This window comes from Lepidochelys kempii, chromosome 4 (genome assembly GCF_965140265.1).
Source record: "Lepidochelys kempii isolate rLepKem1 chromosome 4, rLepKem1.hap2, whole genome shotgun sequence".
In the NCBI taxonomy this organism is placed as follows: Eukaryota; Metazoa; Chordata; order Testudines; family Cheloniidae; genus Lepidochelys; species Lepidochelys kempii.
Window position 1 is genome coordinate 78,873,133 of NC_133259.1, and position 20,311 is coordinate 78,893,443.

General features: G+C 39.0%; 1 protein-coding gene across 4 annotated transcripts in view; it reads left to right on the forward strand.

Annotated features, from left to right (window-relative positions):
- TRAPPC11 (trafficking protein particle complex subunit 11) overlaps nt 1-19,965 on the forward strand; it is a 44,568-nt gene extending 24,603 nt beyond the window's left edge. For 2 of the 4 annotated variants that reach the window (XM_073341745.1, XM_073341744.1), the window contains exons 20-30: nt 16-203; nt 947-1,095; nt 2,517-2,638; nt 5,375-5,494; nt 6,845-6,910; nt 7,013-7,169; nt 11,463-11,574; nt 12,185-12,276; nt 13,287-13,420; nt 14,377-14,541; nt 16,233-19,965. In XM_073341745.1, coding sequence (XP_073197846.1) covers nt 16-203; nt 947-1,095; nt 2,517-2,638; nt 5,375-5,494; nt 6,845-6,910; nt 7,013-7,169; nt 11,463-11,574; nt 12,185-12,276; nt 13,287-13,420; nt 14,377-14,541; nt 16,233-16,277 — 1,350 coding nt within the window. In that variant the 3' untranslated portion in view covers nt 16,278-19,965. Of the gene's footprint in view, nt 1-15; nt 204-946; nt 1,096-2,516; nt 2,639-5,374; nt 5,495-6,844; nt 6,911-7,012; nt 7,170-11,448; nt 11,575-12,184; nt 12,277-13,286; nt 13,421-14,376; nt 14,542-16,232 lie in introns of those variants that run through there. The other 2 variants (XM_073341746.1, XM_073341747.1) reach the window with 2 other exon arrangements.
- Nucleotides 19,966-20,311: the final 346 nt, after the last annotated feature.

Consider the following 20,311-nt stretch of genomic DNA (forward strand, 5'->3'; position numbering starts at 1 on the left):
ATAAACATGTTTCAGATCACCTCTGTGGATTTAATCCTGGGCACCGATACTGGCAGATGTGTGATTCTGAATTGGCGTGGAGGAGGAGGAGATGCTGCTTCATCTCAAGAAGCATTGCAGGCAGCTCGCTCCTTCAAACGGCAACCTAAACTTCCAGATAATGAGGTTCACTGGGACAGCCTGACTATTCAGGCAAACACTATGTAAGTAATAGTTTAAAATGCATAATGGTGCATATCAAAAATATTTCCCATATGTACTGGATCTTTGTAAAATAAATAAAAACTAAAATGTAAATTTTTGAACAAAAATAAGTAGCTCTTAAGGATTTATTTTCTGACATACCTACTGCCCGCCCCCCAGTCAGCAATCTTCATTGTTATTATTTATTTTATTTTTAAAGAACAGAGCTAGAGCTTACAAAAGAGGTTGATCTCAGTATCTCATTTGTCATGGCCCAAAGATAGACCAAACAGGCTTTAGTACCCTTCTATTCATCCTGTCCCATTTTTTTTCCAGGTAAAACAAACGAGTTATTTACAGCCGTATATAAATACACAAAGAGTCCTGAAAATGCTATACAAGGATATAATTTTTAGTTTATTTACTAACTTTAATACTAACTGGACATTTTCGGAAGAATTAAATTTTCACTTTCACAACATTTGCTGTTTAATGTGGGATTCTGCATCTCTGGTTACACAAATGTGAGCTCCCAACTCTTAGTGGGTCCCCAGTCATTTTTAATAGGATCTGTGCCAGGGTTCTGTGCCACTGATTTTCAGGCATTTCAGATATCCTGTTTCACTAGTCTACCTTCTCTGGAGTTCTCACTTGAGCAACAGGCAACTTTAACCCTAATTAAAATGGACTAAAAATTGAGCCATCCAAGAAATGTGGAGTAACTAACCTTTTCTATTTTTTTCTTTTTTTTCTTTGATTAAAGGATCATTTCTAGAGTGCCAAATATTTCTGTTCAACTCCAGCATGAACCTCCTGCCCTGACTAATGAAATGTATTGTTTGATTGTGACAGTCCAGTCACATGAGAAGACAGTTGCCAAAGATGTGAAGCTCACAGCAGGTTTAAAACCAGGTATTTATTTCTGTCATGGTAGCATCTTAAGGGTCTTATTGTCCTAGTTATTGTACAAAGAGTTAACACAGAGCTACAGAGAGCACACAATCTAAATCTAGGATTTACACAAATCATAATAGGTCAGTTAACAGCTAAATAGGATGGGGGTTAAGAGGTGGACAGGACTATAGTGGATGTGTATGAAGAAATATGCAGTAACAAAGGTCTCATTTGCAGGTGGTTGCCAGCTTAACCAATATTAGACAGTAATGTTTTGTAGGCTTCAACAAAAAAGTCCAGGTTTTAAGGAGGGATTTAAAAGAATTTTCTAGTGATCTAACAATACTGTCAAGTTACTTTTGACAACAAACAGATTGTAGATTTTTCCAGCTGAGCTGCAGCAAGTTCTAATGACAGAATTACATTTAAATCTAATGTATTTTTCTGCTGGACAACATGGGACCAATCTTGTCCCATTTGAAATTATGGGAGCAGGATTGTGGCCGCAGGATTGTGGCTGGTGTTCCTCATGGGGTAACAGTTATATTCCAGGTAGCTTCACATAGTTACACGCTGTTAGTTTGGATTTTGAATTCTTGATGTTATACCTATTGATGACAGTAGTGGTTGAGAAATACACTTTGCTTTGTACGGATAACTGCTAAAATGCATTTGCCTATATATTTTAATACAAGCTCATGCAGAGTCTAATCCAAAGACCATAGAAGTGCGAGCCTTCCCACGGATCAGCTTCACTGTGGTTTTTCGATCAGATTCATAATGGGGTGTCTGACAACATATCAGTGTTCCACCCCCTCCGCACTCGAGTGTCAAAATTTGAGACACAAAGTCATTATGGGTTTGCTGATTACTTAAAAAGAACTATCAAAATTTAATACTTCTGTTATAGGAAAGACTGTTTTCCATGTGACAAGGCATCCATGATATGTGACAGGATGTGACTTCTAAGATTTTTTCATAAGTCTTTGTAAACCCAGTCAACCCATAACTGAACAAAATTCCCACGCATTTTTTACAAATTTGGTCTTACATATGTTCACTGTTTTAAAATATGGAAGACTTGTTCTTTTAAAATTATTGTATTGCAAAATAAAGGATATCTTGTTCATAATTTGACCCCGATGACTATGAATTGTACATTTCCCACCAACCCTGTTTACCCACTGGCATAGGTTGCTGAAAGGCCATCAGTCTGTGTACTACAAAAAAAAAAAAATTTCTTCTGTGATGCATTCATGTTGTAGTTTTGTCTCTGGTTGTTGCTCATTTGGTTGAGATATGTCTGGTAGCAGTGGTGATTGTTTTCTTTGATGCATACTTTAATATTCATAAATAGTGCCTGTTTGCCACAGTGATAAACAACATATAAATTAACAGAATAACTTTGTGGGTATAAAAACAGAATGTTTGTATCCTAGGGCAAGATGCCAATCTGACTCAGAAAACTCATGTGACCCTTAATGGAACAGAAATCTGTGATGATTCTTATCCTGCATTGCTTCCTGATATCCCTGTAGGAGATTTACAGCCAGGAGAAAAGGTGAATCTAATTGCTACCCCCACTCCAATTAAGAAAATGTTTAATAGCTAACTGAAAATGAGCATTAGCTAGTAAGAAGACTTTTTCATACAGATGTCAGAAGGACCAGAATTTTTAGTTTCAGATGTGATGATGCCTAGTATCTGGGCTTCTATCTAATGCAGCAGTCGTTTTATTCAAGGGATGAGCCTTTGACTTCCTCCTTACATTTTAGTTCTATGGGCTAGTTCAATGGAGTGGGTTTGAGGGTGAACAGATCAGCCTCATTGGATTATATTAATTAGATCTCAACTGTGAATCCTTTAACACAAACTTAATTTTGACAGACAGAAATTTTTTTTATTAATGTTATCTCAGCTGCGTATTTAAGTACCTGAGCATGCTGAAGAGTCTCACAGAATTGTTAAGGTTGTTGGCAGACAGTGGACATTAGAGGGATTTCATATTGTAATATAAAGCTAAAGAGAAGGAACAGGATAAAGGAAATGTTCAATTTTCATTCTGCACTTTGAAAGAGGAGAATGAATTCAGGATGCGCTAGTTCTTCTGGTTTTGGGTGGACTTTGATTGCAAATATAGAGTCACTCTATCTTCTGTAAATGCACACTGCAAGCGCTGTAGACTGTACTGATAATTTGTTAGGAGCCTGAGTGCTAAATCTCATAAGGATGCAGAGTTGAGTGACACATACTGATTTTTTGGTGGTAGTAGGAAGAGAGAAGGATTGGGCTCATGAAACGGAGAGCAGCTGATGTCTGCTACTGAGAGTAATTGTCTTCCTACATCTTCTCCACACAGCAATACATTAAAACTCATGTGGTTTGAACTAGGGCTGTCAAGCGATTAAAAAAATTAATTGCGATTAATCGCACTGTTAAACAATAATAGAATACCATTTATTTAAGTATTTTTGGATGTTTTCTACATTTTCAAATATATTGATTTCAATTACACTACAGAATACAAAGTGTACAGTGCTCACTTTTTATTTATTTTTGATTGCAAGTATTTGCACTTTAAAAAGAAAAAAGAAATTGTATTTTTCAATTCACCTAATACAAGTACTGTAGTGCAGTCTCTTTATCATGAAAGTTGAACTTACAAATGTAGAATTATGGGCAAAAAACCGACTGCATTCAGAAATAAAACAATGTAAAATTTTAAGCCTGCAAGTCCACTCAGTCCTACTTTTTGTTCATCCAATCGCTCAGACAAACAAGTTTGTTTACATTTGCAGGAGATAAGGCTGCCCACTTCTTGTTTACTGTGTCATCTGAAAGTGAGAACAGGCATTCTCTTGGCACTGTTGTAGCCGGCGTTGCAACATATTTACGTGCCCGATGCGCTAAAGATTCATATGTCCCTTCATGCTTCACCACCATTTCAGGGGACATGCTTCCATACTGATGACGGATTCTGCTCGATAACAATCCGAAGTAGTGCGGACCGATGCATGTTCATTTTCATCATCTGCCACCAGCAGAAGGTTGATTTTCTTTTTTGGTGGTTCGGGTTCTGTAGTTTCTGCATTGGAGTGTTGCTCTTTTAAGACTTCTTAAAGCATGCTCCACACCTCATCCCTCTCAGATTTTGGAAGGCACTTCAGATTCTTAAACCTTGGGTCGAGTGCTGTGGCAATTTTTAGAAATCTTACATTGGTACCTTCTTTGTGTTTTGTCAAATCTGCAGTGAAAATGTTTTTAAAACGAACATGTGCTGGGTCATCAGCTGAGACTGCTAGAACATAAAATATATGGCAGAATGCGAGTAAAACAGAGCAGGGGACATACAATTCTCCCTGGAGGAGAATTATTTTTTTAACAAGTGTTATCAGCATGGAAGCATGTCCTCTGGAATGGTGGCCAAAGCATGAAGAAGCATACGAATGTTTAGCATATCTGACACGTAAATTCCTTGCAATGCCGCTACAAAAGTGCCATACAAATGCCTGTTCTTACTTTCTGGTGACATTGTAAATAAGAAGAGGGAAGCATTATTTCCATGTAAACAAACTTTTTTGTCTTAGCGACTGGCTGAACAAGAAGTAGGACTGAATGAACTTTGCTTTGTTTTTGAGGGCAATTATGTAACCAGAAAAAACACTACATTTGTAAGTTGCACTTTCAGGACAAAGAGGTTGCACTACAGTACTTGTATGAGGTGAATTGAAAAATACTATTTCTTTTGTTTATCATTTTTACAGTGCAAATATTTGTAATCAAAAATAATGTATGCTTTGATTTCAATTATAACACAGAATATAGTATATATGAAAATGTAGAAAAACATCCCAAATATTTAATAAATTTCAATTGGTATTCTATTGCTTAAGAGTAAGATTAAAACTGCGATTAGTAACAATTCACTTTTTTTAATGGCGATTAATTTTTTTGTTAATCGCGTGAGTTATCTGTGATTAATCGACAGCCCTAGTTTGAACTAATAGCTAGTAAATCATAGGCTTGTTATGGCAAATGATGCTTAGTAATGGCTCCAGCCTACTACTGTAAATAGCAGGAGAACATGAGTAGTGGAATGGCCAGAGCAGTGCTACTCTTGTATTGGTGTCGCACTTTATGCTGCCAGTAGCCAGTGCTGAAGACAAGCAATTGTTGTCCATTGTGGTTCCCCTAGTCTGTGTTAGCTGAGGTACGCGAAATGAATGAAAGGGCAGCTCTGGACCTGCTGGTTGCATTTTGAGTACTATTTAACTAATTTCATCTTTATATTTCACAGCTGGAAAAAGCAGTATACATTCGTTGTGGAACAGTTGGTACCAGGATGTTTCTGGTCTATGTTTCCTATTTAATCAGTGCTACAGTTGAGGAAAAAGAGATAATCTGCAAGTGCCACAGGGTATGATCTATTGAGTTCAGCACTTTGGAATGACTCTTCATTTCATGTTAGTTAATATATGAAATGATTAAGGGATTCAGATTACTTGTGTGTGATTTTAAGAGCAAGCCTAATTTCAATGGTACCCTTTGTAGAATAGTACTAAATGGATTAATTTAGATAATGTTGCCAAACATATTTAAAATGTATTCACTTTCATACTCCTAAAATGTACATCATATCCAACATAAGGTGGAAATGCAGCACACAGGGCTGTCATATGAGATTGTGTAAAAGAGAAACCCATAATTTAGCTTCTGCCCTAGGAGAAATGCTTAGCCCAGGGGTGATATGGTTGCTTTCTGAGTAAAGAGAAGGATACACCATGTTGCCTTGACAGATAATTCCCAATACAAAGCCAGGAGTCTACGTGGGCCATCTTGCGGAAATGTTGCTTTTTTGACATTGAAAGAGGAAAGGCTTAAGGGGCAGGATTGGAGGGATAAAGAAGAATAAATGGACACAAGAAGCAATATTTTTGAGGTGATCCAACTTCTGGCAAGTGTAGAGGAATATAAAATCATGTGTTATTCCTTAAACTTAATGTTGTACCAGCAGAGTTGTATATCTGGAATAGCACCAGTACATGGAACTATCACTGAACCTTAGAGGGACACTGTCGAACTGAAATTTTTTTTAATCCAGGGAAAAGCGAAAAGTAGCTTCTTATTCCATAGTCACCTGCCAATTTGTTTTCAAATACAATTTTTCCTACTTCTGAAAAGTTTTTTTCCTCCCATGTTGATGTCTTAAGTACTCAGAGTAAAACTGTACAAATAAAATAAATTAGTTTCTCTCATCTCTTAGATGTTCCTTGTAACAGATTGCCATAATTACTGTGGGAGAGGGAGGAATGTTTGGACCAAAGTGCGGTGTTTTGCTTTTGTTTAAGTTGACAGTGACCCTTAGTGTTTAAATTTATTGTAGGGAATTTTATTGAGAATAGGTATGGTATCAACATTTTATTTTACACTTTATTTAATTCCGTTTCAAACATGACCTATTTAATGAATTAATAATCAGCATAATTTTTTCTTATAACTGTATAGCTTATAAGGGAATAAAATGCCCAGGCATTGAATGAGCATCTTCACAAGTATATCCAAGAAAGGAAAAGCATTGACTTCTGCAGTCCCCAATAGCCATAGTTGCTTTGTCTGCCCATCGTTTAGGGGAGAGGCAAAGCAGATGTCCTGGAGAGGGCTGGGGCAGGTGGTGATGAATGCAGTTCCCTGTAATAACTTCTTACCTGTAATCTGATGTCAATATCTAGATTTGAAATTTAATACAATCTTTTCCCCCTCCATGCAGGATGAAACTGTAACTATAGAAACTGTATTTCCCTTTGATGTTGCTGTTAAATTTGTTTCTTCAAAGGTATGTGTTTAGAAAATTGATCGACGTGTCTTAGAATCATAATCTGAGTAAACCAAATTTGACCACTAAAATAGTGACACATTCTTTCTCTTCTCTTGGTAGTTTGAACATTTAGACAGAGTCTTTGCAGACATACCCTTTTTACTGATGACAGACATTCTGAGTGCTTCACCTTGGGCTCTCACTATTATAAATAGCCAGCTACAACTTTCGGCTTCCATGGTACCAGTAGACCAACTGGAATCTTTTGTGGAGAATGGTGAGAATTTAGATTATTCTTTCTTCTTAAATAAGATTTTTTTGAGAAGGATGGAGTGGGAATTGGGAAGAAATACATTTTAATACCTTATTGACAACCGGTTTCCCCAGCTCCCCTCACAGCCCACTTGGCTGGCTGCTGGAGAGCAGTGGCTTCCATGGTTCACAGCTCAGCCAGGACTCCCTGTCTGGCTCCCAAGGTAATTAAGGAAGCTACCTTCCCTGGAAGCCTAGCAGCCCTGGCTCCTGTGGCTTTTTATTTTATTTTTAAGTTTATATACTTTTAAGTAGCTGCTGTTTTTTAGTACCCTGAATGCATGTCTTACTTTGAACAAGAAAATACAATAAGCGCTCTAAATAGCAGCAGTTAATAATTTTAAAAATAAAACTGAACTAATTTAAAAAAGAAAACAGTTTAAAAATAAGATAAAATATGAAAAAGCCCTTTTTAAAATTTTGGTTAGAAACTTCCAAAACAAACCAGTTTGTGTCCCGTCCCACCCCGCCTCCCCTCAAAAAAAAAAACAAAAAACAATTTACCTTCTGCAGCAAATGTCAAAATTTCTACTTTAGGTTCTGAAACCGAACAAAAACATTTCAAATTTTTTGCATTTACAGCAGAAAGGGATTCCTGAGTCTTAATCAGCTGTACTGTGCAGTTTACTCTTTTGAATGTGACTTTGAGATTCTGTATGCTCTGTGTAGATATTAGAGATTCCATGGTTCGGTTCAGAAGGTTCTCTATCATCCATCAAATCATCATATTTCTGTGGCCCTGTCACAGAGCAGGGCTTCTCCCCAGCTTCCAAGCACATACTGCCCAGTCTCCTTTTAAGAAGGTTTCTTTTTTTAAAACAAACAAAAGAGTCTTTTAACTCACTCCTTTGCCTCGGACTTCAGCGTCACTCATGCCAGAGACCTCTGGTGCTCTTGGCAGCTTCTCAATCTTAGGCCATGTCCATACTTCAAACTTACATTGACACAAGTTATGTCGGCATAAAGCTGCTGCAGTTAGTGCGTTGCTTGTGTGTATGTATGGTTGGCTCATTGTGTCAGCGGTGTGTGTACTCACCAGGTGTTCTTGTATTAATGCACAGTGTAGTGCATCATGGATAGGTATCCCAGTATACAACCTGCGACCATCTAGCATATGGTCTTTGGGAAGTATTCTCAATGCATGGTGGGGCTGAAAGGAGTTGCACTGGGGTGACTGGGAGCGTGAGGTCAAATTTCCAGTTTGATATTGTATCTATCCCCCTAACGTCATCTGTATCCCATAATTTTCATGCCTTTTTTCAAAATCCCACAAATCCGTGGGGCCCTCCTCGCTCTCTATCTCCAACAGAAGCATGGAGCTTGCACAGCTCTGCACTATTGTCCTGAGCATTGAAACACAGGGCATGTGATCCTGCAGTATTTTCAGAGCTGCAAGAAGAACTGAATAAGTGGGGAACATAATAATTTCTTGTAGGACAGATTGCTGTAGGACATAGCAAGAACCAACTCAAGGTTGTTGGTGGCATTCACAGAGAAGCTGCGGATGATGAAACGCCACTTCTGGGCCTCGGAAACCAGCACTGACTAGTGGGATTGTGTTGTCATTCAGGCTTGGGATGACTGCAGAACTTGGCTGCAGAACTTTTCAGATGCACAAGGCAACATTCCTGGATCTGTGGGCTGAGCTTGCCCCAGCTCTCCAGTGCAGGGACCGAAAATAAGAGCTGTGCTGACAGTGGATAAGCGAGTGGTGATTGCAGTGTGGAAACTTGAAACACCAGATTGATTCCAAACTGACCACTAACAGTCTGGAGTTGGGAAATCCACCGTGGGAGCCACTGTCATGCAAGTGTGCAGGGCCAGTAATTGCCTCCTGCTGCACAGGACTGTGATTCTCAGCAATGTAAAGGACATAGTGGAGAGATTTGCAGCAGTGGGGTTCACGAACTACGGTGGAGCAATAGATGGCATTCGTATCCCTATTTTGGCACAAAATTACCTTGCAAAAGAGTACATCAATATAAAGGGATACTTTTCTATGGTTATGCAAGCATTGGTGGATCACCAGGGACGCTTGACCAGTGTCCATGTGGGCTGGCCAGGGAAGGTGCATAAGGCTTACATCTTTAAGAACACAGGACTGTTCAGAAAGCTGCAAGGAGGAACTGTTTCTCAACTGGCCAATTACTGTTGGGAATGTTGAAATGCCAGGATGACTATTGGCATTTCAACATTCCCAACAGTAATCTGCAGTCTACCTGTTGCTTGCCGGGCTTATAAAGCCATACACCAGCCACCTTGACAGCACCAAGGGAACAGTTCAGCTACCAGCTCAGCAGGTGCAGTATGACTGCTGAATGTTGGTTTGGTCGATTGACGGGATGCTGGCATTCTTTATGCACAAGATTGGACTTCAGTGAGAAAAATATCCCAATGGTAATAGCTGCCTGCTCTGTCCTGCATAATATTTGTGAAGCCAAGGGGGAAACCTTTCCACTGGGTTGGAGGCCTCTGAGATTCTTGGGCAGTAGAGTTCACAATGGCAACGAAACAGTCAGTCTGGGGCATGGTGGGAAAGCTGCTGGAGGACTGTTAGGGTCGACATAGGTACAGGAACTCCTCCGCTTAATGTTGTAGTTTGTTTTGCTTAAAATCACATTTTTCAGGATCAATGTTAAGCAAATCCAATTTCCCCATAAGAATTAATGTAAATGGGCGGGGTTAGGTTCCAGGGAAATTTTTTTCACCAGACAAAAAACTATAATATATATTTTCTCTCAAGTTTTAAACAATTTAATACTGTACACAGCAACAATGATTGTGAAGCTTGGTTGAGTTGGTGGAGTCAGAAGGTGGAAGAGGGTGGGATATTTCCCAGGGAACGCCTTACTGCTAAATGATGAACTAGCACTTGGCTGAGCCCTCCAGGGTTAACACGTTGTTAATGTAGCCTCACACTCTACAAGGCAGCGCGAATGGAGGGAGGGGAGACAGCATGGCAGATGGAGACACACCCTGTGTGTGTGTGTGTGTGCATGTGTGAGAGAGAGAGCAAGAGATGCGCATTGCTCCTTTAAGTACGCCGACACTACACTCTAAGTACATTGCCTTTAAAAAGATCAGGAAGTTGAAATAGCAGCTGCGGCCAGCTCTCTCCGCCCTGAGCCCTCTTGTGTGTCTCCTGCTTCTATATGGCGAAGGGGTAAGCGGGGGGGCAGGAGCAGGAGGGAGGGGGACACCCTGACATTAGTCCCCCACTTCCCCAGCACAGCAAGCAGGAGGTTCACGGGAGCAACTCCAAGGCAGAGGGCAGGAGCACCACATGGCAGTGGGGGGAGGGACAGCTGAACTTCTGGAAGTTGGTAGCCTGCTGGACAGCTGCTGCACAGGGAACTTAGGGGAGCGGGGAACTGATAACAGGACTGCTGGTCCACCCTGGTTCCAAGCCCCCACCAGCTAGCTGCAACGGGCTGCTCTTCCTGCAAGCCGTGGACAAAGCAGGTGGCTGCCAAACAACGTTATAAGGGAGCATTGCACAACTTTAAACGAGCATGTTCCCTGATTGATCAGCAACAAAACAACGTTAACCAGGACGACTTTAAGTGAGGAGTTACTGTACTGCAGTGTCTGTGTGCCGTGTTGACCTCTGTATATTAAACTTGGCACAATGCTGCTCGGGGAAGTGGTGTTACTATGTCAGCATAAGAGGCCACTTACGTCAGTGGGAGACCCATTTAAGTGTAGACACATGCACAAGGCACCTTGCCTCACCCTAACTTTGTAGCGTAGACCAGGCTTTAGTTAGCTCTGCTCCCTTTCTGGAGCTTCCCAGAGCAACTGGCCTCTTGCACCAGGGACCCACCACCGGAGTTACCTCCACTCCACTGTGGCTTCCCTTCTCCAGGCACAACCTGTCTCGGTCACTCTTCCTCCCCATCTCATTTCCTGCCTTTATAGGTCCAGGTGTAGCCCAGCCTCTTTTAATTGGCTGGATTGGGCTCACTTGCTCTACACGGGCACTGGGCCTAGCTCTACTCACAGGGACCACATACCATGTTGCAGGCCCCAATTCTGTGCTGTCTGAGCACCTTATTATCTCTAATGTTTTCATGTACAGTTTGTGAATTAGTTGGGGGTCCCTCAGATTGTATATATGCAATATATACAACACCTTTATTCCTAAAATTTATATATAAAATCTGTATGTATTACTAATTTTAGTTTTTCAGATCTGGATGGTTTCTGTGCTAATTTTCAGTGTCTTTTACTTTAAAATTAAACAGAATATTGCTGATAGTTGTTTTGCAGACAGGCGAGAGTGCTAGTGAATGCTTTTGCCTTCGGTGTCCACCAGTTACTAATGGTCAAAGTGGAGTGGCTACCGGACGTTATGTAATCTCCTGGAAAAGGTAGGGATTCCTTGTCTGGTTATTTTTAAAGCAGTTCATGACTTTTCGTAGGGTGGGAGTGGTAGGGAGGATATATTTTGCTTTTTCTTCTTCCCTTACTGATCCTCACAGTGGCATCATCTTGGGTGAAAGCGGTAAGAGCCATTTTTAAAAATGCGTACTAGTGAAATTGCATCTAAATGGTGATATTTAAATTTGTATTAAGTTTTCAATTGTATGAAACTAGTTCTTCAGTTTTCTAAAGCCAATGAGTACTTCACATGTGGGGAGGGGAGGAAGAAAGACAAGTTAAAGAACACTTCAGCTGTATAAAAAGTAATGTTTTAAATGGTCAAACGGAAAAAATAAATGACCCTAATTTTTCCCACCTCAGTCAATATGTGGGTTTGTTTTTAGAGCAGATATTGTAAGGTACATCTGTCTTTAGATTTTAACATCTTTTTACAAGATTATTGTAATAAAAACATTCAGCTAACACTTTTCACCTTTTTGAACTGTTGGGATTGCTGTAACTATTGCTTGTTTGCTGCTTGATCCCAGTATTCTGTTGGCTTAGTGACTTAATGTCAAGAATATAAGTGGAGTCTACATGTGTTGTTTTCTTTGATAGGAGTTCAGCTGTGGAAAGTGTACCTGTGGTTTGTACTGTGATCACTCTACCACATGTGATTGTAGAGAGCATCCCACTCCATGTTAATGCAGGTAATATTAACACATGCATGAAATATTTAACCCTGGGCTGCATGCATGGAGTGTTCACTCAAGGCCGTGAAACCTCATAAGTACGTCTCAGAGCAGAATTTGGTACATAGGCACACGTTTGTCCTTCATTGCCACAGACTTGGGATGACCATATTTCTCCTGTAAGATCAGGGCTGGAAGGGAAAGCCCTGCCCATGCAGTACCTGCCCTTTCTCTAGTTATTCTAATCCATACTTGTACTCCTTCTTCGCCCCCTCAATTAGTGCAAATTAGTGATATTGTGATGCATAGAACTAGTCTTGTGACAGGTTTCAGAGTAACAGCCGTGTTAGTCTGTATTCGCAAAAAGAAAAGGAGTACTTGTGGCACCTTAGAGACTAACCAATTTATTAGAGCATAAGCTTTCGTGAGCTACAGCTCACTTCATCAGATGCATATCGTGGAAACTGCAGCAGACTTTATATATACACAGAGAATATGAACCAATACCTCCTCCCACCCCACTGTCCTGCTGGTAATAGCTTATCTAAAGTGATCATCAGGTGGGCCATTTCCAGCCCACCTGATGATCACTTTAGATAAGCTATTACCAGCAGGACAGTGGGGTGGGAGGAGGTATTGGTTCATATTCTCTGTGTATATATAAAGTCTGCTGCAGTTTCCACGATATGCATCTGATGAAGTGAGCTGTAGCTCACGAAAGCTTATGCTCTAATAAATTGGTTAGTCTCTAAGGTGCCACAAGTACTCCTTTTAGTCTTGTAACAGTAATTTCTGATATCTTTCATTGCTTTCTAATGTTAGAGCTGATTCTGTTGTATTTGAAAACTTATAAAATTTTTAATGATTTGTTCCTGAAACATTTGATCAGATGTACTATAGATAATAGCCACTTTTTGCAGACCTTTCTACTTTTATTGAGTCAGATTTGGTTTTTGTATGTGAAACCAAGACGTTTATTTACATATCAGATTATGTAACCTTTATATTCATTCCCTTTGTCTCCAAAGATCTGCCATCATTTGGTCGAGTCAGAGAATCCTTGCCTGTCAGATATCACTTGCAAAACAAGACCAGTTTAGTCCAGGATGTGGAAATATCAGTGGAGCCAAGCGATGCCTTCATGTTTTCAGGTCTTAAACAGGTACAAATTGTCCTCTTTGTCACTACTGCATGATGATACTTTTCACACCACTGTTAACCTATTCTAATAGATTTCAACATACTCTTTAGATTAGTGATTTTCAACCTTTTTTTCATTTGTGAACCCCTAAAAAAAATTTCTAATGGAAGTGTGTATCCCTCTGGAAATCTTAGACATAGTCTTTGGACCCCAAGTTTTGGAAACCACTCTTCTATGGTAACAACAACCTTTTGCAGACCCCTTAGATATAGTCTGCAGAGCTCCCACAGTCTGCCAACCACAGGTTGAAAACCACTGCTTTAGATTATATAAATTGTATTTAAAAATTAAATGTTTTTAATGCAACTTTACTGTAAAACCGGAAAATAAATATTAAAAACAAATTAATTGTAACTGTATTCAGAACAAATCTGTCTCCCAGCTCTGTTAAATTTCTGTCTACCAAAACAAGGCTTGTGAAATTTACATCAAGTGACTTAGAAAGAAACACAGTACACTATGTAACAAATATGGGCAACCCTAAGTGAATGGTAGACTTTCAACTGTTACCTGTTGATAGCCTATTAGCTTACTATCAACTCTGCTATAGATCAAATTGCCCTAGAGTTATTTAGTAAATACTCATCCTTAAGACCTGGTGAACTGAAGAATGAGCAATACATCTGGAGGAACATGCACGTCCAAAGCTTTTTTTTAATCTTAGGAGGACTGAAAATAAGTCATCTTAGGAGTGTCTAGTTATGCCTTTCTGGATAGGTTAAGAACATTCATATTGATCATATGATACAGTGTGTGCAGTTGGGTAGAAAAGAAAGTTGTTGTAATATTTTGAATAATGTGTTTTTTAGTCAAACCGATTAAAGTGAATATTTGAAAGAATTATTTTTAACTTTGGAGTGTGCAAATGTTTAATATATGTAAACAGTTTTCTTTCCTGGAATTATTTATGATTTTAGATACGATTGCGAATCCTTCCTGGCACACAGCAGGAAATGTTATATAACTTCTACCCTCTCATGGCTGGATATCAGCAGTTACCATCTCTTAATATCTTGCTGCGGATCCCAAACTTCACTAATCAGTTGCTCAGACGATTCATACCAACGCACATTTTTGTAAAGGTACGGTTCTAATGGAGGCTTTTGGCTCCTTTATAATGAATGAATTCTTTCAGAACTTACTTGGGATTTATTTTGCGTTTGAGAACTGCAACCCCAGCTCTACGCTTAGCCGATTAACTGAATGGACAGTTAACTAGAGAGCAGGCTTGTCTTGCTTTAAGATGCACAGACACAATGCTGTGTGTACATGGAGACCGTGGACTTCCCTGGAGCTGTGTGTGGGTGCAGCAATCTGCTCAGGCACGACACAGTGCTGGACTGGGCTCTATATGAGCAACAGGCACTTTGCTCTTAAAACCATCCAGAATTACTGTTATCTTCCTGGTCACAGGATGTTATCCATTTCGCAGAACATTTGGATAATATCTTGTGACTAGAAGGATAATAGTCATGCAATTAAAATTCTGTCTGCATTTGAGTATTGGTGGAGCTGCATTTGGTTAGAATATTTCCAAGTTTTCATTTATTATCTGCCACCCATCTTATATTTATATTACTCAAGTGAGAATTGATTGCAAAGAGTGAAGTGTGGGTGTTCATCATGTGATGGGTTTTAGGGTTTTGTGGGGTTCCAGAATATTTCTGAACCTAATTTACTATTAGAGATAGAAGATCTAAGCGCACATGAAATTTATGGTGATAGATTTTTTCTACAATGTTGCAGCTACTCAGATATTATGAATACCTTGGGATGAAACGCAATTTTCAATCATATCATGCCAAACGGGTTTTATGCAATCTTTCTGGCCCTTTCCCACTTATTTTAAAACTTTTTACCCAAAACAATGCTAGCTAGCTAGCCTTGTGTCTTTCCTTTACAGGATCTTGTGTTAACCTTTCCTATTGGAGCATAAGCAGGGGGTGAGAGGCCTGAAGTGTTCCTTTGTGTCTTTGAGAAAGGCTTGTTCGAACATCTATAATCCTCTCTCTGTTCCCTGAAAACAGGCTTTGCATTCCTCCAATTTTACTGCAGCTAAGAGGACTGGGTGGAATTTATTATTTATACACACTGTCAGTCAATGTGTCTCCTAGATCAGTCATCAAGACTTGCTGTTAGGTCAACACAAAGGTCTGCTCCCTCCAGGGAAAGGAGTTCTGAGCATTTACAAGAGAACCTCCCTAGGTTTTTAATTCCTTTCTTCTCTTCTTCTGGGTCATCCGAATCCCAACGTTCTTGTGTGCTCCTGTGCACAGCTATGCTTTTCCTCTTAAAATACTCCTTTTCACCAGGGACCCTGCTTCAAACTTATCCTAGAACCTTCTGGGGCTGTTCCTGTTTCATGCATGTATTTACCATCAGCATCATTATCAACATAACTTTTGTATTGCAGCAGTATCCAGAGAGTCCAGTCAGGGTCAGGCCCTATGCTAGGTGCTATAAGACATATATAAAGATACAGAGTACTAGTGGCACCTTAGAGACTAACCAATTTATTTGAGCATAAGCTTTCGTGAGCTACAGCTCACTTCATCGGATGCCCTGAAAAGCTTATAGAGGCAGCTGGGAGAGTTAGAAGACTTGAATGTAGATAACATCACAATATTTTTTGCTGCCATTAGAAATACTTCGAAGTTAAGAAAGATACAGCACTGATTATACATTGTAGCATCCTGTTCATTTATGATGATGTTGCTAGATGAATTTCATAACCATATATAATCTTTATACTGACTCTTCTTTTTCTTTAAAGCCACAAGGTCGCCAAGCTGATGATACTTCTATCGCAGCTGCATAACTGCAGACATGGACTTATGCACTAGAAGGAAATGGGATGTTGCACAGAATGTATAAAATTTTGCTCTTTGAACCATAGCTTTGATCAAACTTTACAAATTAAACTTTTATTTTTAAATTACAATTATGACCGCTATTAGCAGAACTAATGTTTAAACACTTAGTTTTTCATAAAATTTCACTAATGAATAAATATATGGAATAAGTTGGTGCTCTGTTTAACGTGAACATTCTTTCTCTTGAAGTTAATTTCATGAATGTTAAATGCTTTTAAGTAGTAATATTATATGGAATGTCTTGAGAATGAAAATGAAGAAAACCAAGTTCACTTGCCCAAAAAAGAGAAGTGCCACTTTCTTCTTTAATGATGGCTTGAGGTGCAATGTCTGTGCTTTTTGTTATCAGGATTTACAGCATTGAAAGTCATCGTATCTGATAAACTTATTTTTTTGCCATTTATATTCAGAGGCTAGAACAGTGTGCAGCAGCCTGGACTCTCAGATCTATAAATGACTTACTACTACAGATGGAACTGTTGGCATTGAGTGGCTTCCTAATGCTCAAGCAGAGTCATTAATTTAAAAGGCTCTCTTTTTACCAGGAGAACTGTACTTCAAAATGTTTCACTCAGCAGTGACTAGTCAGTAAAATATGGAGTCTTTGTGAGCAGCTTCATTAAGTACAGTTGTACTATCCAACATTAACTTGAAATGGTTTGAATTGTTAAAAATGCATTGCTTCCAGGTTAAAGAAACGTTTTGACAGTATTCTGCTGTGTCAGTTTAGAGGTACATCCTTGTGTAGCTTCACAAGCTGGTATTTAAAATATTCACAGTAAATCATGTAAATAAAAATTATGTTGTGAAATCTTCCATTGTTTAACTTTCTAAATAGTTAAATTAAAGAAGTGAATTTTGATCTCCTGGAAATTATCGTATTTATTGTCCAAGTGAAGTTATATTAAACGACTTATTGTAACTGAATATTTGTGAAACTGAGCTGAATGTGTTCATTTCCCAGTTATATTGATTTGTATGTAATGGATAACTGTCTAGTGTGGTCCAGTGGCTTAGTGGATAAGATTCTGGACTTGATTTTCTTTTATGTCTGCCTTCAGTATCCTTTAGGACAGAGATTCCCAAACTTTTCTTATTGCATACCTCCTTCCAGATCTACCAGCTGCCCACATATCCCTACCCTTTTCATCACTGATATTGTGTGTTCTTCTTAACACTACCTGTCTTTAGCCATCTGTCCATATTTCACCGTTATGTACAGATATAGTTATTGTGTGACCTATACAACCGAAAAAAAACCACCCCCTAAAAGAGTTCTGAGTTCGATTAGGCTTGACTGTTGCTGAGCAACTGAACCCGCACTGTACAATGATTGGAGGTGAGGGCTCTGTACGTCAGTGCTCTGTTTCAGTGTTCTCCTTGCTATGTCTTGAAGTAAATTAACTACCATATTTTAGATAACGAGTTCCCACACAGTGGTAAAGCTCATCTGAGTAGACTATTATGAAAATGCGATACAGAAAGTAATGCATAAATAAAAGCCACCGTTACACAATTTCTCCTGTGTACCACCCTTCCCCCCCAAGATGTCTCGTGTACCCCCAGGGGTATGAGTAGCACAGTTTGGGAACCCCTGCTTTTGGGGACCAACCCTTAACATTCAGACACAAACTATAGTGAAGCCAGTAAAAGTTTTTGCTTGTAAGAACTTCAGGGTCAAGCCCTAGATGGCTGATTTTTAGAATGGCAGTAGGAGATTGAAGGCAGTTGTATACCATCCACTTCTCAGAGCTGAATATAGCATTTCTGTGGTGTACATATGAGGCTGGAGGGAGGTTGTTGGTTATTGGCATGAAGGAGAAGAGGGCTGCAAATCCTATTGGTCTTTTTCACTCTTCTCTCCCTGATGCTTTCAGTTGCGTTTTATCCTGTAGTCAAATAAAGAGTTAAAATGCATTTTCAGGTGGCTGGTGTCCAGCATTTGCGTCCAGAAGTGCACCTTTCAACCCTTTTTTTTTTTTTTTTTTTAAATAGAAGTGAAACATATTTTGCCCTCTTGGATTGTCCTTGGTTTCCAACAAAATTTTTTGTTCAAACTGCTGTTCAGGCTGAAAGAAACTTCGCTGAGGCTTCTATGCTATGCTACCTATTCTGAAAGTGTTTAGACAGCTATAGAATAGAGAACTGAGATACCTTTCTTATGTAACATTCTAATAGTAAATTATGATGACACCCTGTATCCTTTCGAAAGGGTACAGGGTATGTGCATGGGTATTTAAACACCTTCTCTCAATTCCAACAACTTGAAATATGTCTAGGAACAGTGCAGATTACCATCTCTTATAAAATCAAATAAATTAGGCAAAATTATAGGAAGGGTATATTGAAGATCAGAAGTTAAATTTATAATGAACATTATATAGTTAACAGTAATAAACTAACCAGAAATGTGAACTTGTAATATACACTGTGTAGGAAAAGCTACCCAAGGATTGTATTTCCCTACCCATTGTTCATATTTTTCTCTTTTTTCCCTTCCCCCTTTTTCCTCTTCCCCTTCTTCCCCTCCCGCTCCAAAGTTATCACTTTGGTTTGTTTGTTTCTACTCAGACTAAACACCGCAGAGCAAGGATCTTGTTTTATTTGCCCGTATGGCACTAGGCATGCCTGTTGTGCTACAAAAATAAGAGCATTACCCATATTAAACCCCATATTGTTTGCCCAGTTTACCAAAATCAGCTTTTATGATTTCTTCTGGAATGAGGCCTCAAACTTTAGACTCACCTGAATATATTTTTTAAATTGGAACCTGCTATAAGTTGCATGTAACAAAGGGAAATAAGGTACTTTTTAAAAGGCACTTTTATCAATGTAACTTTCCACATGCAGTCGTAAGCATAACATTGTGTACGTTTGCACAAGGTCTAGTTTGGCTACGTGTTAAAACTCCTTTATGCAGATCAAAGTTGATACCCATTTAGGAGATGAATTACATGTTTTAGTGGTTGTTACGGCTTTCAAGAGGAGTTGCTTCCCAGTCACTTAGCTGTCCTTGCTTTGTCACAAGATGATATTGCATTGGCCAAAAGAGGTGGATTCAGGTAGAGCAGGAACGGTAGAGTGGATTCCAGGTAGAGCAGGAGCTAAAGGCCAGAAACTGAAAGCTCAGGTCTGTTGGTCAATTTTTACTTTTTTCTTTCCCCCACCCCCTTTTTCTTTTTCTTCGGGGGGGAATTAGTGCCTTGAATGAATCAGCGTTTTTTAACAGCCTTCCATTCTGAAATTAAACATGGCAACTATATGCTCTTAAATGGGTTTTAAAAGTTATTGCTCATTCATGCTTTATAGCCTAACCAAACGTTGCATAAAATTTGCAGAAATGTGCTTTACAGCCCTACTGTACAGAAAGTGCAGGATGCTTGCCGTATCTAACCTTAATAACCCACTTAGTAAAGAACACTTAAAGTGGTAATTGCATATGCTCATTTTGTTTTGGTACGATATTATATTCTGAAATGCCATTTAATGACTCAAGATCTTACAACATACTGTCTGCTCTGTTTCAGGTGTTTCTTTTTTTTTAATAAAAGTGAATTAACTGTTCTTCCCTGGAATGAATGAAAATGCTATGTATGCAAATGTCTTTCCCTCAAATAAATCAATGAAAATCTCTTGTAAAGTTGATTTATTGAACCCTAGTATATTATGCTACAAAAGAAAGACTCTGATTTCAAATATGTTACTAATGTAAGTCAGGAAAAACCTATGCACATTTGCAGACTGTGGGCCTAAGTTTCTAAGAGCAAAATGGGTAAAGGCATGTATTTTAATACAATTTTTGACCTACCTCTGTCTTTATAACAAGACTGTATAATTTATCTTCATTATCCATATCAGCCACAAAAACCTGCTTTGAACTCTGCATTTTTGGTACCTGATTCAATAACATCTGGTTCAGAGGATCCATTGAACCAAGTCAACAGAATGTTGCCTTTTTAAAAAAACAAACAAAAAGTCT